The sequence below is a fragment of the Leopardus geoffroyi genome, chromosome E1, assembly GCF_018350155.1.
Source record: "Leopardus geoffroyi isolate Oge1 chromosome E1, O.geoffroyi_Oge1_pat1.0, whole genome shotgun sequence".
Lineage (NCBI taxonomy): Eukaryota > Metazoa > Chordata > Mammalia > Carnivora > Felidae > Leopardus > Leopardus geoffroyi.
In genome coordinates this window covers 27750621-27770654 of record NC_059330.1, presented here as the reverse complement: position 1 = coordinate 27770654, position 20034 = coordinate 27750621, and the positions used below count along the sequence as shown (strand labels likewise).

At 37.1% G+C, this 20034-nt stretch overlaps 1 protein-coding gene across 7 annotated transcripts in view; it reads right to left on the bottom strand.

Moving 5' to 3' along the window:
- Positions 1-20034, bottom strand: part of TRIM37 (tripartite motif containing 37) — a 137262-nt gene that overhangs the window by 46631 nt on the left and 70597 nt on the right. For all 7 annotated transcript variants that reach the window (XM_045488208.1, XM_045488211.1, XM_045488213.1 and 4 more), the window contains exons 15-18: positions 19565-19780; positions 18188-18324; positions 14487-14572; positions 3588-3782 (exon numbers count right to left, since the gene is read on the bottom strand). In XM_045488208.1, the coding sequence (XP_045344164.1) occupies positions 3588-3782; positions 14487-14572; positions 18188-18324; positions 19565-19780 (634 nt within the window). The remainder of the gene's footprint in view (positions 1-3587; positions 3783-14486; positions 14573-18187; positions 18325-19564; positions 19781-20034) is intronic.

The following is a 20034-nucleotide window of genomic DNA, read 5'->3' as shown; positions in this document are numbered from 1 at the left end:
TAACTTGGATGTAAATTAAAAAATTAATTAATTTTAATAAAAGAGAAGAAAATAAACAAAGAAATAACTGAATAAACAAAATAAACACTGAAACCGAAACAAGCATTTTAATTAAAAAGAAGGCTGGATCTATCTGCAATGTTAGCTTTTCATATCCTCTCATATAGGTTATCTTCAGTTAGTTTCCATGACTTCTATTTTCTTGGTTTCTTTCCTTTCCAAAGGTTCTTTAATCTGGTTCATCTTCCACACACTTAGTAAAAACAGATGTTCACCATAATCATCCCAGGCCCTCTTCCTGTTAAAATTTTCTTAAAACTCCCTCTTCTACAATCTAACTCATTTAGTTTTAATTATCCAGTATCACCTCTAGGCAAATAACTGTCTATATTCCGCTTCTTAATTTTTAGGTATCTAATAGGCATCTCTATTTTGATACCCACTGGCATGTAGATATTTAGAGATTTGCTCTTCCTCTCTACTGTTCCCCCTTCCTCATCATCAGCATTTTGATCACCTGGATTGGAAACTCAGATCATTTCATTTATATTATTAATTTTACATAGAAAACTTATTTTTGGATAACGAAGATCTTATTCTGTTAATAGTGTATATTCATTTTTCCATTGATGTTGAATGTTTTTCAAAAACATGATTTTACCTGTCTATAAAATACACACGGTTAAGCTATAATTTTTCAGACGTAACTACATTGTTGGATATTTTCAAACAACTCTGACTGTTTTCTATTTCGGATATACTCCTAGAAGTGAAAATAAGCATTGAAGGATAGAGGTATTTTATTTATTTATGTATGTATGTATCATTGTATGTATTTATTTTGGGGGGGGGGCAGATAGAGGGAGGGAGGGAGGGAGGAAGAGAGAGAGAGAGACACAGAGAGAGAGAATCCCAAGCAGGCTGGTACTGTCAGTGTGGAGCGCGATGCGGGCTTGAACTCACAAACCATGAGATCATGACCTTAGTCATAATCAAGAGTCGGAAGCTTAACCAACTGAGCCATCCAGGAGTCCCAAAGGATAGAGGTATTTTAAACCTAGTACTAAAATTTCCTTCAAAAAAGTTACCTGCAGTAACCTGCAGTTACCTGCAGTTTCCTGCAAAAAAGTTACCTACCTTCAAAAAAGTTACATCTAGGGGCGCCTGGGTGGCGCAGTCGGTTAAGCGTCCGACTTCAGCCAGGTCACGGTCTCGCGGTGCGTGAGTTCGAGCCCCGCGTCGGGCTCTGGGCTGATGGCTCAGAGCCTGGAGCCTGTTTCCGATTCTGTGTCTCCCTCTCTCTCTGCCCCTCCCCCGTTCATGCTCTGTCTTGCTCTGTCCCCCCAAAAAATAAATAAATGTTGAAAAAAAAAAAAAAAAAGTTACATCTACCTGCAGAATCATAGCTTGTCTGTTCCACTAGGTCATTGCAAGTAACACTGGCTGTAATTTAAGCAAAACCCTTGTCAAGGTGTTTTCTTTTCTTTTCTTTTTAAAGCTATTTCTTTGATCACAAGAACTATATGTGATTTTTATTTTCTTTGCAATTTTCTGTATTTTCCAAATTTTCTACAATAAAAATATCACAGAAAAAAATGTAAAATTATATACAGTGTGATTAAGTTTTATAAAAATGCAAGTATAATACAAAATGTACTTGGATCACAGATAAAAGACAAGTATTTCATAACATAACTGGAGACAATCTTTCAAATTGAGGATCCAGACTTCCCAGGGTATACCTTAGAAAGAAAGAGGCCTAGGGGTGCCTGGGTGGTTCAGTCAGTTAACCATTCAACTTCAGCTCAGGTCATGATCTCATGGTCCTGAGTTCAAGCCCTGCGTCGGGTTCTGTATTGGCACCTCAGAGCTTCAGATTCTGTGTCTCCCTCTCTCTCTGCCCACACCCGTCTCTCAAAAATGAATACACGTTTAAAAAAAAAAAAAAAGAGGCCTAAACAATCCAGTCTCTGAGTTCACCCTCCAACTAGAGCAGTTCTAGGTGTTTTCTACATCAAAGCTCTGCCTCACACTTTGAAAAATGAGTTCTGTTGTTTTAAAGAAGCATCAAAATCACTGTTCTAAATCACTGATATTTGATTTGCATACTACTACTGTTTAAAAAGGCAGGAAAATACTGAGTATATTTTAGAAAGCTAACAAAAATGGTTTTTAAAACATGGCATTTAAAGGTAAATCCTTAGCTGTTCAAAATAAGTAGGCCTGAGAGTTTCAAAACCTCCAGGTTTGACAACACATCTAATATGTGTGGGTATACATCACATTACAGTAATACAGATGTAACTTCTCTTTAACAAATAACCTCTGCAAATAAAACACTGATGCTAGTTGGTATGCATTTTTAGGCTACTGAACATCAAAGCACAAAACCATCTTTTTTATATTCAATTCAGACACAGTTCCACTTACAAGTTAGGGTATTATGGGGCACCTGAGTGGCTCAGTTGGTTAAACATCTGACTTCAGCTCAGGTCATGATCTTGCAGTATGTGGATTCAAGACCTGAGGTGGGCTCTGTGCTAACAGCTTAGAGCCTGGAACCTGCTTCAGATTCTGTGTCTACTCCTCTCTCTGCCCCTCCCATGCTCATGCTCTGTCTCTCTCTGTCTCTCAATAATAAATAAACGTTTAAAAAAAAAAAAAAAGGTATTAATGAGTCCTGCAAAACTCTTATTAAGTCATTCACAAAGAGGACAACAGTACTTCATATAAATCAAACTGTCAATCATACACAATCTAAATGCCAGATCATATACAAACATTCTAATAGACATTTTGACATTATTGTGCAAAAACATCATGGAACAATAACAACCAAAAACTTAATTTGATTTATATTAATGTCCTTTTTAAAAAATTTTTTAATGTTTATTCATTTTTGAGAGAGAGGCAGAGAGAGAGGGAGAGAGAGAGAGAGCAGGACACAGAATGTGAAGCAGGCTCCAGGCTCTGAGCTGTCAGCACAGAGCCCAACAAGGGGCTCAAACCAACAAACTGTGAGATCATGATCTGCGCTGAAGTTGGACACCTAACCGACTGAGCCACCCAGGCGCCACTAAATGTCATTTTTTAAAAGAAGAAAAAATCCGGCCACTTGAACAAGGATATGATTGATTTTTAAAATGACTGTAATTTGTGATTAATTTGTATTCAATAAAATTTACTAATTTTGGCAAGTTTCCACAAATATATATAGTAAAATAATTATTACCACTCCATGATTTTTATTAACCCCCCCCCAGTTTTCTCATTTGTTATTTAAGCTGATCCCTTCTTTCTCCCTTCCTGGCCCCTCTGCAACCACTGATGTGTTTTTTTCATCACAGTTTTACTTTTTCAGAATTTCATATAATGGGATCATACAATATAAAAATTTTTGTATCTCATTTTTTTCACTTAACTGATAATTCATTTATTCTTTTTAAATGTCATGTTTTATAATAATGAAAAATCAACTTGCTACAGAAACATACTGTGTTCCAACACTTAAATAAGACACTTGGATTCAAATGAAGAGTTTGTTTGTAGAATCACAGAAAAAAGGGAAATTACTATTAATATTTTACCTGTGGGCTGCAAAAGTGAAGCAGGAGGGCGAGGCTGTAAGCTCCACAAATTTTCCATACTACTCCGGTCCTTAAGGTCCAACAAATGTATTAAGATTAACGGATCAATGTCTAATAAACTACTGGTAGCAGCAGAACATAAATGTGCTCTTCTTGACATTCTGCTACTGGCACCCAGATAGCCATGGTTACTACCTGCAAAAGAAACAGAGATGAAGAAAATGCATGCTATAAATTTGCACGAATTTAATTATCATTAAAAGAAAAAGTAAATTGGTTAGTGTTGTTTGAATACTTGTCTATGGACCTGTCTTTTAGGAGTTGGTGTAAGAACATGGTGAGAAGCAGAAAGGAGAAACCAGATTGCCAGAGAGGTATACAGAAGCACAGTGACTAAGCACTGGCCTTATTACTATCCAGAATTCTGGAGGAACCCTCAACCCCATCCTTAGGCCTAGAAATAAAAAGGTGAGGGGCGCCTGGGTGGCGCAGTCGGTTAAGCGTCCGACTTCAGCCAGGTCACGATCTTGCGGTCCGTGAGTTCGAGCCCCGCGTCGGGCTCTGGGCTGATGGCTCAGAGCCTGGAGCCTGTTTCCGATTCTATGTCTCCCTCTCTCTCTGCCCCTCCCCTGTTCATGCTCCGTCTCTCTCTGTCCCAAAAATAAATAAACGTTGAAAAAAAAAATTAAAAAAAAAAAAAGGTGATAACATATATAATATACACAATAAGGGAGATAAGGGTGAGGAAAAGGAGAATATATCCCACAACCCAGTGGTCTTCAAAGAAAGACAAATCCCCACAGTATCACAGATCCCAAGAAACTAGACACCAAAACAGTACTCTTCTTGAGGAGTTTTTAGACTGAACTTTTTAAGTTTATTTATTTATTTTGAAAGAGAGAGACAGAGAGACACAGTGAGCAGGGGAGTGGTAGGGTCAGAGAGAGAGAGAGAAAGAGATAGATAGAAATAGAGATAGAGAGAGAGAGAGAGAATCCAAAGCATATTCTGTGCTGACAGCGCAGAGCCCAACGCAGGGCTCAAATTCTTGAACCGTGAGATCATGACTAGAGCCAAAACCAAGAGTAGGACACTTAACCAACTGAGCCACCCAGACACCCCTAGACTGAACTTGTTAATGACTGATGCACAGTATGGACACCTATGAGCAATGTGATATCTGTATCACCTATATTGGACTAAGCTCCTTAAGCTAAAGAAACCACTGGACTTGTATCTAGTGCCTAGTAAAATACCTAGCAAATATCAGGTACAGAAATGGTGGTTTAAACTGACCTCCTTCAATAAAACTATTTAAATATGTTCTAAAGAAACTTAAAATTTTAAAGTGTTACATTCAACAAAGTCTTAAAATAGATAATATAAAAATAACATAAAATAACCAGGTTCCGACTATTCATGAGTTTTTCAAAGAGATCTGGAAGGAAATAACTTAGGAGAAAAGTTCCAATTATTCACAAGCTTCAAGCTAATTATCTACTTATATATATTCCATCTATATTCACATCCTCACCTTTTCCAACTTCTTCCTCTTCCTCTTTATGAGGTTATCATCCTACTGCAAATTTTTCTTCCCAGCCTTGGTACCCCCTGCAACTCCTATTAAAAAGAGCAGAAAACTCCCCTTTTCCTCAAACTGCTACAACTGCTTGGTCCTTTGTAGGAAGGCTCTCACTTCATTTGGTGACTAGCACCATGCCTGGCAGCACCACTCAGCATTCACCTGTACCATGGCCTCTATCTCAAGAGCTCACTTGGATCTACTTGGCCCTCATCCTGCAATGACACCATGGAGGATAAGAGGAATCTCCTCATCAAGGCGGTCAGTATAAATGTTAAACCTTTCTGACCAGGCTTGTTTGCAAAGGCCCTGGTCAATGTCAACATTAGGAGCCTCATTTGTAATGCAGGGGCTGGTGGACCTGTCCCAGAAGCTGGTGCTACACCAGCAGGAGGTCTGGGCTCCTCTAATGCTGCTGCCCCAGCTGAGGAAAAGAAAGTGGAAGCAAAGAACTGCAATTAAAAAAAAATTAAATTAAATAATTACTTAAAAAAACCACACACACCTATCTGCAACAGGAATAAAATAGAAATGTGGATAGAAGGGAAAAAAAACAAAGAAAGTGAAAGCAAAGAAAGGAGAACCTGAGGAGTCTGATGATGATATGGGCTTTAGTCTTTTTGATTAAACCTTTGTGACATACTCAAAAAAAAGCTGAACTCTTAAGAAAAAGAAAAAGAAAAAAGCAGAAAACTATCCCCTCTCCACATTAAAACTGCATCTTACTGATGAATGGATAAAGATGTAGGGTGTGTGTGTGTGTGTGTGTGTATACACAATGGAATATTGCTCGGCTAGAGGGTATTATGCTAAGCGAAATTAGTCAGAGAAAGACAAATATCGTATGACTTCACTCATACGTGGAAATTAATATACAAAACAGATGAACATAAGGGAAGGGAAGCAAAAATAATACAAAAACAGTAAGGGGGACAAAAACATAAGAGACTCTTAAATACAGAGAACAAACTGAGGGTTGCTGAAGGGGTTTTGAGTGCGAGGATGGGCTAAGGGGCATTATTAGGAAGACATTATTAGGAAGACACTGCTGGGATGAGCACTGGATGTTATACATAGGTGATGAATCACTGGATTCTCATCCTGAAATCATTTTTGCACTGTATCCTAACTAACTTGGATGCGAATTTTAAACAAACAAACAAACAAACAAATAAATTAAAAAAAAAAGAACACATCTTAACTCTTTTCCTTTACTAGGAAGTTTCCAAATCAGGCTGTATTTGAGGAGTTTTAAGAATTACAGTTTCTTGGGGCGCCTGGGTGGCTCAGTCGGTTAAGCGTCCGACTTCAGCTCCGGTCACAATCTCGCGGTCCGTGAATTTGAGCCCTGCGTCGGGCTCTGGGCTGATGGCTCAGAGCCTGGAGCCTGCTTCCGATTCTGTGTCTCCCTCTCTCTCTGCCCCTCCCCCATTCATGCTCTGTCTCTGTCTCAAAAATAAATAAACATTAAAAAAAAAAAAAATTAAAAAAAAAAAAAAGAATTACAGTTTCCTTGGAGCACCTGGGTGATTCAATCTGTTAAGCATCCGACTTTGGCTCAGGTCATGATCTCACAGTCTGTGAGTTCGAGACCTGTGTTGGACTCTGTGCTGACAGCTCAGAGCCTGGAGCCTGCTTCAGATTCTGTGTCCACCCTGCCCCTCTGCCCTTCCCCTACTTGTGCTCTGTCTCACTCTGTCTCTCAAAAATAAATGTTAAAAAAAGAAAAAAAAAAGAATTACAGATCCCTACCTCCACTACAGATGTCTGAAAAAGAATATTGGAGTGGGATCCAGGATCTTTTTCTTAAAAGCTGCCCAGGTGGTACTGACTTGATAATAAGTAACTCAGCAGCCCTGTATATTTTATCTACTGCCCTGGTATCTAGTTTTTCTTTAAAAGTAGAAGTTGCCCATTTTTCCATGTTAAATGGACTTATTTAACAGTAGCCCTCTCCTGTTTCTCAGTGCTCTTCCAGGCCTTACTTTCACCAATAAACAAAAACTCCCTTCCTTCGTGGTTTATGCTCTTTGGCGACTCCCTCCCTCCCATGTTCCCATCTTTCTACTAACTATCCACAGGACATCAAAGACTGTAGCATCTATTTCAGTTTCCCTCTCTCAGAGCTAATATTGCCATTGTACTGGGTGTGTTGTATATGCATATCTGTCTTATACATAAGTATTCAGCTTAATAAATGTTCACAAAGTATCAGTACCCCTTTTAGTAAGCTTCCTAAAATTGCTTACTACCTTCCTCTCCAAAAGTAACCTCCATCCTATGGTTAAAACCATAGATTACTTTTGCCTGTTTTTAAATTTTATATGAATGAAATGATAATGTGCTCTAATATCCTGCTTCTTTGTTCAACATTATATTCAAGAGATTCATCTATATTGTTATATGTAGCAGTTTATTCATTTTCATTATTGCTGTGTGGCATCTCAGTATATGAATATACCCCAATTTCTTTCTTTATTCTATTTGGAAAGAATTTGGGTTGCTTCTAGTTTTTAGCTGCTAAGAATAAAGCTACTAAAATTCTAAATACATAAACTGCTTTTGAAGGTCACATGAAGAAAATATAAAATACCTCATAAAAAAGCAAATCAATCAGTGACAGGTTCCCCCACCTCCTGAGCCAACCCCCTACTAAAATGTCACACTAAAAATAAATAAATAAATAAAATAAAATAAAATAAAACAAAATAAAATGTCACGCTGATCTAAGTTCTTGATTTTATCATAGTACCTGTGTGCAGCAGCATGACATTCAAGGTCTTATACAGTCTAGTCTTAAACCAGCTTATTCACATCTTTTACTGTTATAAATTATGTTTCTTTTTCTTCTTAAATTTTTTTAATGTTTATTTATTTTTGAGAGAGAGACAGACAGAGCACGAGCAGGGGAGGGGTAGAGAGAAGGAGGGAGACACAGAATTCGAAGCAGGCTCCAGATTCTGAGCTGACAGCACATAGCCTAATACGGGGCTCAAACCCACAAATGAGATCATGACCTGAGCCAAAGTTGGACACTCAACCAAATGAGCCACCTAGGCGCCCCGTAAATTATGCTTATTTTTCTTAATTAAAACACATACATACATACATACACACACACACACACACACACACACACACACACACACACACACACACACAATGACAACACCTAAAAAAAAATGATGCTGCTCTAAATACTCTTCTAAAAATCTACTGGCAAGCCCTGGCTCATACAAAGGAATGTGTATGTTCATCTTTAAAACATATTGCCTAACACATTTCCAAAGTAGTGCTACCAATTTTCATTCCTACTGACAAGGTATGAGAGTTTCCACCTCTCTACATGCCTTCAATACTTAGTATTGCCAGTTTAAAAAACATTATCATATATTAGTTGCTACAGTGGGCGTGCCAACAGTATCTTATTGATTTTTACTTCACACTTCCTGAAAAAATAAAGAAAAATGAAGAGTCTCAGAGATCTGTGGGATCTCATCAAATGTACCAACATACATACAATGGGGGTAACACAAGAGCAAAGAGAAAGAATGTTCAAAGAAATATGGCTGAAAACTTCCAACATGATGAAAAATATTAGTCTATCACATTCAAGGAGCTTAGCTCAACAAATTCCATGTAGGATAAATACCCAAGAGATCCATACTAAGACATAATATCAATTTGCATTTCTCTGATGAAAGAGGCTAAGTACTTTTTAAAATGTGCATTGGTCATCTCAATAGCCTCCCTCATGAAGGGTGTATTCCAATCTTTTATCCTTTTTTACTGGGAGGTAGTCTTACCTTTTTCTTGTTGATTTGTAGAAGTTCTTTATATGTTATAGACAAATCTTTTGGAAATTTTTAATTTATTTATTTATTCCAATTAATAAAATTTATATTGTTTGTAATAAATAAATAAATAAACACTGTGCCTTTCTAGACCAGATTACATAGCTGAGACCTTCTAAACAGTTAGATATTTGGGTCTGGAGATCAACACATAATTGTCCCACAGGTTTCTCAAAATCAAGAAAGATCAAACTGAATATAGTATCTTCTGCTGCTGGACTCACTGTCTTAGGTAATGGCACAGCCTAACCCAGAAACCTTAAGGAATCATCCCCACATATCCACCAAATCCATCTCATCCAGTTAGATTCCCAAGTCCTATTGATTCTACTATTTAACATCTTTCAAAAAATTGTCTCCATTCCTACTACTACTGCCCTATGTTAGGCCCTCATAATTTTCCCTTCTGGAACATTTCAGTAGTTTCTAATTAATCTTGTCCTTTAACTCATCTTCCACTATGTAACCAAATCTGATCACACTTCTTTTTAAAGACCTTTAATGGTTCCACAGAATAAAGCCCCAAATCCTTAGCCTAGCAAATGAAACTTTCCATTACCTGATCTGGGTTCCTGCTTACCAATCTCCACTGGCCTGCCCCCATATCAAGTCTCAATATTTCAAGTTTCTAAAAAGAACAATGCTGCATCTTTTGCTTGGAATGCCTTTCCACTCTTAATCTCATTGTTTCCCTGCTCCTCTAATGAACTCTTAGCTCATCTTTCAAGAACAAAAGCAAGCACCACTCCCTTTCTAAAGCCTTTTTCACTCATTCCTAATTACCTGTTCTATTTTTGGTATCACCCTATATCTGTATTTACAATCACAAAGTTCTGTAATCACTAGTGCTAGATTCTCATTTTAGAAAGATAATGCTCATTCATCTTATTATCCCAATGAACAACACAATGCCTGATGCCAAGTGGGCAATCATTAAATACCTGTGGAACAAGTAACCTTAAAGGTCTTTAACCAAAATAAGTAACAAATGTTTTAAGTAATAACCTACATAACATCAATTTGTTATACAAGTGCGTCATATTACTAGAATCTTTTAGTTCTCAAACAAGATTCAACTAGCTAATGTTCTAGATTAGAATACTTTTACAAGGGGCACCTGGATGGCTCAGTCGGTTAAGTGTCCGACTTCCGCTCAGTTCATGATATTGCAGTTTGTGAGTTCCAGCCCCGCAATCAGGCTCTGTCCTGACAGCTTGGAGGCTGGAGCCTGCTTCAGATTGTGTGTGTCTCTGCCCCTTTCCTGCTCGTTCTCTCTCTCTCTCTCAAAAATGAACATTTAAAAATTTTTTTCATAAAAAGAATACTTTCACAATGAAACTTTTTATTTACATTTTCAGTACTTAATATAAGCAGAAGTTCTCTTGTAACTAATTAAAATAACTGAATAAACTAAAAGCATTCTTGATGGGATGAGGCCACCTGAGTCATTAAATATTTATTTCAAGCTATAACCTTATTTAATACTATCTCCACATTGAAATTAAGTAAATGTTATTTTACCTCATACCTAGATTCTGTGTAACGAAGACCTTCTAGTTAGTGGATAACTTAACATCTTAACTGATATAATTCTTTAGATGATTGTGTGGTTCTGAAATATGAAACTCAAGCCTGAAATGGACTTTCCATAATTAAATTCTAACAATAATACATTCCACACTCAGCCCCACCTCACCCTTAATTCAGCTTTTATTCTCTTTATATATTAAAATGTTTTATTTTAGAATAGTTTTAGATTTCTATAAAAGGTGCAAAGATAATTCAGTGTATTCCTACAAATCCCATAATCCATTTTTCCCACTATCAACAACTTTCATCATCATGGTACATTTATCACAACTAATGAACTAATACTGATATGCTATTATTAACTAATAAAATCTGTACTTTATTCAGATTTCATTAATCTTTCTCTAATGTACTTCTTGTGTCTCAGGGTTCCATCTAGAATACCAAATTACACCTAGATGGTCATTTCTCCTTAGGTTCCTCTGGTCTGGGGTGATTCCTCAGAATTTTCTTGCTTTTGACAGTTTTGAAAAGTACTGGTCATATGTTTTATAAAATGTTCCTCCAACAAGGGTTCATGTGGTGTTTTTCTCGTGGTTAGATCGTGTTTATGGGTTTTTGGGAGGACAACACCACAGATGTAAAGTACAATTCTCAACACATCATAACAAGGGTACATATGCTATCAAGATGACAACATGGATGATGTTAAATTTGATAATTTGGCTACAATAATGTTTGCTCTGTTCCTTTGGCATAAAATTATTTCTCCCTTTCCACTATATTTTCATCTAAGCAAGTCACTAAGCATAGCCCACATTTAAGGGTAGGGAGTTATGTTCTACCTCCTGAGGAGGCAATATCTAAAGAAACCGGGATTCTTTTGTAGGTGTACTATCTTACGTATCTTAGCTATCTGCTCATACATCTATTCACCTTTAGATTATCAATTATGTTAAGAGTAAGTAATTTTCATTGTATTTCCCAAAAATCTTGATATAGGAAAGGCATTTGACAAATGCCAAGTATTTAAAATTCCCAAAAGTATACAATAAAAATTATCTGGGTATGATTCACTATTGTATCCTCAGCACCCACAATTTAGTGTCTGAGGTATAACAGGTCCCCAAAACTATTTATTGAATTAATAAATTACAATTTCGGGGGTGCCTGGGTGGCTCAGTAGGTTTAGCGTCTGACTTTAGCTCAGGTCATGATCTTGCAGTTTGTGAGTTTGAGCCCTGCATCAGGCTCTGTGCTGACAGTGTGGAGCCTGGAGCCTGCTTCATTCTGTGTCTCCCTCTCTCTGCCCTTCCCCTGCTTGTGCCCTGTCTGTCTCTCAAAAACAAATAAACATTAAAACATTTTTTTAAAGTAAATAAATGAATTACAATTTCATAATTATAGAACATAAGCAGCATGGAACAGAGAAGTCTTTTTATTCAGTACTATAGCTCCAGATAGTAAAATAGTACATAGTTCTAGGCAAGTGTCCAGTAAGTATTTGGTGAATGAATGAATAAATTGAAAAATATAACCTCTTATTTACCCATTACCCAGTATGTATAAAAATGTTTTACATAAGTATTTCCCTGTTATATAGTTTAAGAGAGGAAATGACAGATTTAACAAAGAAAAAGTATCCCAGAAGGCTGAAAAATATTCAGTAACCTTGATTTAATATATCCATCTTCCATTTTATACCAAGATAGCCTCTGAATTTTTCTATACTATTTAAAACTTTAAAAATTACATTCAACACTTAGTAAAAATAAATATATTCACTCAATATTTATCTGAAAAATATTAAATGATCACTTATTATATTTTTAAATGTCAGGGATACAAAATTAAGATGTGCATTATTTCTTGGCATACAGCTTTGTGGAGCTCAGAGCCAAAAGGGATAATGGGCAGCTAAATAAGCAATTATAATCAGGTTTAATATTTATTCTAATAGGTTAATCTGAGGGAGCAGAAAAAGACCCAGGGCACACAATTGAGGAGGGCTTCCAGGAATAGAATACAAGCTAAAATTAAGAAGGAATAGGGGCGCCTGGGTGGCGCAGTCGGTTAAGCGTCCGACTTCAGCCAGGTCACGATCTCGCGGTCCGGGAGTTCGAGCCCCGCGTCGGGCTCTGGGCTGATGGCTCAGAGCCTGGAGCCTGTTTCCGATTCTGTGTCTCCCTCTCTCTCTGCCCCTCCCCGTTCATGCTCTGTCTCTCTCTGTCCCAAAAATAAATAAACGTTGAAAAAAAAAAAAATTAAAAAAAAAAAATAAATTAAAAAAAAAAATAAATAAATAAATAAATAAAATTAAGAAGGAATAGGAGCTACGCCCAGCATGAAGAGAGACACAAGGAACATGGTGGGAAGCACATTTGGGGGATGAAAGAAGTTCCTCTAGACTAAAAAATGACAGAGGCAAGTGTGAGAGACGTAAGGCTACAGAAGTGACTAGGAGTCAGCATATGAAAGGTCTTCTGTACCATTAAGCAAGTTTGGATTTTATCCTGTAAGTAAATGGAATTCAATAAAGGGTTTTAGAGTAGAGAAGTGACATGATCAGATATAAATTTGAAGGGGGAAAAAGAACTCATTTTGAGCATATGAAAGGAAGAATAATGGATACAAGGAACCCAGACAAGAGACTATTTTGAAAGACAGTGGCCTAGACTAGGAATGTCAAAGGAAAGTACAAATGAATTCATGCACTATTTAGGTAGAATCAACAGATTTTGGTAATGTATTACAAGCAGAATTTAAGCAAGAGGAAAAGATGAAGAATGTATAGCACCATCAATCACTAAGATGATGAGCTATTACTGATAGGCAGGCTGACAGATAAAAAGACAATGATTTGTTTGGGAGACACTGAATCTGTTAACATCAAAACCACACAGCTACATGGAACTAGAAGTTATGAGAAAAATAAAAGCTAGAGCTAGAACTTAGAGAGTACTCAGCATATAAACAAATTGAAGTACAAGTGGAACTGAAATCACCTAGAAAAATGTGAGAAGTAGGAAGAGCACAAAGCATGGATGGAAGGTGCAAGGCTTCCAATGTTTAAGAGGTCTTCAGAGATCCAAACACGCCACAGAATATGCCAGTGTTTGTACCAAGGGCAACATCAATAAATAGCAATACAAAGCTAGCTTATAATTATTTTAGCCAAGATTTGCATGCTTAATTAAACAGGTCCAAGAACACAAGAGAAAAACTCAGCATCTGAGCCACTTCATCCCAACAAGAACAGTGTGGTTTGGCAAAAATCGGAATCTAAGAAAAAGATGATATGGAGCTCTAGACTAGTTCTACCAACAGCTACCTATGTGACCTAGGCAATTAAATCTCAAGTTTTTTCAATGCATAAGATGAGCTCTCAAAAAGTCCTTTGTAAGTCACAGTCCATGAATCTATTCATATTATTCTATAGTTAAATTAGATTTACAAACAAGACAAATATCATAAAAGGATAATTAATACTTAACCGTAGAGAAGACCAAGAACTATGGATTCAGACAAACCCAAAACTCAAATCCCTCTTTCATTTACTAAATTGTGAATGAGAGCAAGTTGCTTAAATTCTCTACATGCCAGTTTGTACAGCTATAAAAAGTAGATAATATTAAAATCTATCTCACAGAATGTTAGAAATTAATGAGAAAAGGTACATATAAAAGTGCTTGTGCACAATCCTTGGTATGTAAGAACACTTACCAAATGTTAGCTATTATTGCTGTTTTAAATACCATTAGTATACACTCTAAGATATATAATATATATTGACACTTCCAATATACAATATTATATACATATATAGCACTTCCAATACCACAAGCTATATACAGCAGTGGCTGCCATATATTAAAATATGATAGAGAAGAGGAAAGAGAAGACAGAACAGCTTGTGCATCTTAGCCTCTGTACCTGGTGGTCCTGCAGCAGCTGCATCTTCCATAAGTTCTCCCTCTTCCAATTCCATGTTGTTGTATTCCACATCATTTTCTCCCGACCTAAGAATATACAAAATTCATCATTCCTATACAGTAAGGACAATTAACATTTGTCACACCTCGATGAATTTTAAAACAGTAGTGCATAGCTTTCTCCTACAAAGTAAGACATGCTATTTCTCAACACGGAAATGAGGAAAAGGACTTTTAATATTATCATGGTAGTGTTAATGTTCAAACTACCTTTCAAAAACACCGAGATGGTTGGCAACATTTTTCTTTTGTAAAATTTACTTATTTATTTTGAGAGACAGAGTGTGAGCATGGGAGGGGCAGAGAGAGAATCCCAAGCAGGCTCCTCCCTATCAGAACAGAGCCCAGTGCAGGGCTTGAACTCACAAACCATGAGATCATTACCTGAGCTGAAATCAGGAGTCGGACGCTTAACTGACTAAGCCACCCAGGTACCCCAATGTTTAATTTTTAAAATAGAAAATATGAGAACCATTGTAAGCAGAAGGAACTATATAGCTTTAAAGAATTTATAGGGGCGCCTGGATGGCGCAGTCGGTTAAGCGTCCGACTTCAGCCAGGTCACGATCTCACGGTCCGTGAGTTCGAGCCCCACGTCGGTCTCTGGGCTGATGGCTCAGAGCCTGGAGCCTACTTCCGATTCTATGTCTCCCTCTCTCTCTGCCCCTCCCCTGTTCATGCTCTGTCTCTCTCTGTCCCAAAAATAAATAAACGTTAAAAAAATAAATAAATAAAGAATTTATAACTTAATGGTAAGAAATTAGGCTTAAAACACTACCTTTAAGGTTAAAAAAAAGATCAAATTAACATATATGATTACTTATTTTTTTTTTTTTTTTTAAAGAGAGAGAGTGTACATGCGAGTGGGGGAGAGACAGAGAATCCCAAGCAGGCTTGACATACAGTGTGGAGTCCAATGCGGGGCTAAATCCCACAACTCTGGAATCATGACCTAAGTCGAAATCAAGAGTCAGTCAGCTGCTCAACAAACAGAGCCACCCAGGCGCCCCATAAATACTGTTTTCTTCAGATGGTATTTCAGAAAAAGGGTTGCCTCCTACCAAAGTCCTCACAAAATCTTTCCTACCAAAAAAACTACTATTGCTTTATTTTATTTTTTTAATTAAAAAATTTCTTTTAATTTCCTTATTTACTTAGTGATTGATTTTAAGTAAGCTCTATGTCCAACATGGGGCTTAAATTCACAACCCCAAGATCAAGAGTCACATATTCTACCAACTGAGACATCCAGATGCCCCACTTATTATAATGAGAGTGCTATATGGAACAACACTAACCAATGCTAGTTTGGAATATTTAAGGAACTCACAAGGGAAATGAAAGCAAAATGAACTATTGTGACCTAAGATAAAAAGCTTCTGCACAGCAAAGAAAACAATAAAAAAAACTAGCGGTGCCTGGGTGGCTCAGTTGGTTAACCATTGGCTTCAGCTCAGGTCGTGATCTCATGGTTCATGGGTTCGAACCCCATGTCGGACTCTGTGCTGACAGCTCAGACCTGGAGCCTGCTTTGGATTCTGTGACTCCCTCTCTCTCTCTGCCTTTCCCCTGCTCATGCTCTCTCTCTCTCTCAAAAATAAATAAACATTAAAAAAAAAAAAACTACTAAAAGGCAACTGACAGAATGGGAGATAATTTGCAAATAACATGTCAGATAATAGGTTAGAATCCAAAATCTATAAGAATTTATCAAACTCAACACACAAAAAGCAATCCAGTGAAGAAATGGGAAGAGCACATGAATAGACATTTTTCCAAAGAAGACACAAACACATGAAGAGATGCTCAACATCACTTATCATCAGGGAAATACAAATCAAAACCACGATGAGATACCATCTCACAGCTGTCAGAATGACTAAAATTAACAACAGAAAACAACAGATGTCGGAGAGGATACAGAGAAAGGGGTACCCTCTTACACTGTTGGTGAGAATGCAAATTGGTAAACCCTGGAAAACCGTATGAAGTTTCCTTAAAAAGTTAAAAATAGAACTACTCTATGATCAAGCAAATGCACTACTAGTTACCCAAAGAATATAAAAACATTAATTCAAAGGGATATAGGCATCTCTATATTTATAGCAGTGCTATTTACAACAGCCAAGATATGGAAGCCCAAGTGTCCACTGACTGATGAATGGATAAAGAATATTTGGTGTACACACACACACACACACACACACACACACAGGAATATCATTCATCCATCAAAAAGAATGAAATTTTGCAATTTTCAACAACATGGATGGAGCTAGAGGGTATAATGAACACTAAATGAAGTCAGAGAAGGACAAATATGATTTCAATCCTACGTAGAATTAAAGAAACGAAATGAGCAAAGAGAGAAAATGGGTGTGGGCACACGCGAGACAGAGAGACAGAGAGACAGGGGTAAGGGGGGGAACCAGGAAACAGACTCTTAACTATAGAGAACTAAGGGTTACCAGAGGGAAGGTGGGTGGGGGAATGGGGGGAACAGGTGATAGGGTGGGAAGACATTTACAGCCTCAGAATATGTCCCTATAGGGTATTTATTAACTACAAAGGGAAAAATTAGTAATTTCAGATTGGAGAAACCTGACAGACATCATGTTAACCAAGTGATCTAGGGGCGCCTGTGTGGCTCAGTCAGTTGAGTGTCCGACTTCGGCTCAGGTCATGATCTCGCGGTTTGTGAGTTCGAGCCCCGCCTCGGGCTCTGTGCTGACAGCTCAGAGCCTGGAGCCTGCTTCGGATTCTGTGTCTCCCTCTCTCTCTGCTCCTCCCCTGCTCACGTTCTGCCTCTCTCTCTCTCTCAAAAATAAACAAATATTAAAAAAAATTATTTTTTTAAACCAAATAATCTAAATTAATGGTACAGAGATAAAAGACGTGCTCTTCCACTACTCTATCATATGAGGTCCTGAAAAGGTATCATAATTTCTTTAGTACTCCTGCCTAAAGTGCACAATCTTAATTGTGAAGAAACATTTGGACAACTCCCAAATTGAAGCTTGCTAGGAAAGAACTGCTCTTTCTCTGAAGTGTCAAAGTCATACACAAGCAAACAAACAAAAAAGATCAGGTGATCCAAATTAAAGACTAAAGAAACTTAACTAAAAGTAATGTAATACTGCTTTGGATCCTAGACCAAAGGACATCAATGGCAAATTTTTAAAAGGTAACAGATTATAGTATTACATCAATGTTAAATCCTGAGTTTGATAACTATACTGTAGTTACATAGGAAACATAGTACACAACGAAAAGTATATTCACCTAACTCGAAAGTCTCACCAAAAAATATTTTTATAAAATACAGAAAAGAGGAACTAAGCAAAATATTAACATTTGGGGAATTAATCTGGACAAAGGGAATATGGGAATTGTTATCTAGCATTTTCTCCATTTTTCTTAAATTGAATAATTTAAAAATTAAAAAGAAAAACTAAAGCTAAGTTTGGAACCCAGAGGTGTGAAGAAGGAAAACTATCTTTCCTTCAAGTTCCTTCATTTATAGGAGATACTCTACAGCAAGTAAACATGCTGAGTATCTCCACTTTTAGGCCCAAATTTAGTTAATATGCTTCTAATAATTACTACTTAGATGCTTTATGGTAGTTAATGTGAGACACTCACATAGTTTCTTCATCAATGTCATTTTCTTCTGTGTTACTTGTTGCTGTGGAGCTGGCAGAGGAACTGCTGCCATCGAGGTGATTCACTTCATCTTCACCAACAAGATCCAGATCCAGATCTCCATCTGAAAGTTCATGCTAGATCAAGGCAAAGAAATAAGACTTCTATCTCAAATGTTTTTACTCATTGATCATCTGATCCAGCCAATGGACCAAGCACCAAAGAATAATGAAATGATCAGAATTCTCTCTCCTGTGCATAGGCAGTTGAGCCCATTAGAGAACAGCACACAACCACATTTTCTGGTTCCACTAATAACTTATTGCTGCCATTTTCAGTTAGGCCTTCAATGTGACTAGAGATGCTTCACATACTCCACTGCAGATGCCAATGAGGCTCTTCACAGGGTAACATTTCAAACCATCATCCTTTAGTCCGACCTAATCTCTAACATCAAGGACATCATAAAACTCTTGTCACCTATCTGCATAGAAAAACACACTGGTTATTATGTGTAAATACCCCCAAATTTTACCTGCCCTACCTCCAAACCCCATCATTAATTCCATTAACACCCCTTTCGCAGGTTAATTGCTTCACCTGAGTGCTCCATTATCTCCTTAAATAGTTTGTTTTGTCAATACCTTAACTTACCTCTCTCCCCACTGGCTCCTTCATTTTAGTACATACTTGAAGTGTCCTATCTTACAAATAACAACTATAACAACAAAAGCTGGTCTCTGCATCACTGTCTTACTTTTCAACTCTATTCTTTTTTATGTTTATTTATTTTGACAGAAAGAGTGGGAGAGCGGGGGAGGGGCAGAGAGAGAATCCTAAGCAGGCTATGCGTTGACAGCGAGGGCTCAATCCCATGAACCACGAGATCATGAAGTGAGCCGAAATCAAGAGTTGGATGCTTAACTAAGTGAGCCACCCAGGTACCCATAACTTTAAACAGTAACAATCACTTCTCAAATTTTCATTCTGGTTGTTGTTTATCTAGCATAAAACCTGGCTATCTCCCAAATCCTAAATGATTCTACCTACATATGCAAAAATAAGGTACTGTACTAGTTTTAGTGAATGGAAATAGATCAGATTTGTTAATTCCACAATTTGTATAGTTGTATAATTTCCGGAATTTGTGTCAGTTTGTTTGGTAGAACATACGTTTTCTATAATAAATTAACTTTAGAGCCTTGTAACACTTTGATTCAACTTCTGACTTAATATTTACAGAAGGGCATACTCTACTAAAGAAAATAAATGGAGAAGTCTTTCAGTATATTGATTCCTCTATATATGCTGGAAACCATGGTCTTATCATTTCTCTTACAAAGCACAAAATGAATCTAAAACAAGTCTAATTATTACATGATAATCTTCATTCTGAATCTTTTCCTCTTCTTCATCCTCTTTGACATCTCTTATAGAAGCTGTAGTAGGACCATCCTGGAGAAGCATATCGGTGCACGGCATAGACTTCTTAGCACGTGTCTCAGGAGTGTCATCATTTTGGGGGCTCAGATGATTATCTGGTGGTGACAAATCTCTCGATTTCTGACTTCGAGATAACTCAATAGTAAGTCTCTTTTAAAACAATAACAGCACACATAAACATGAGTCAAAAGAAGAGTTCCCTGGTACAGCAAAAATATTTTCAGTAAAAAGATATATCCAGATGTTCCTAAAAACATTTTTGAACCATTTCTCTCACTCCCTCCAGGTTTTGCTTATGGAAAAACCTATGGCAAAAAAAAAATCTGCCCAATTTACCCTCATTCTTCTTATATGCAGCCCAAGCTGCACATACAATTAGCAAACTGTAAAGTCAATAAATATAA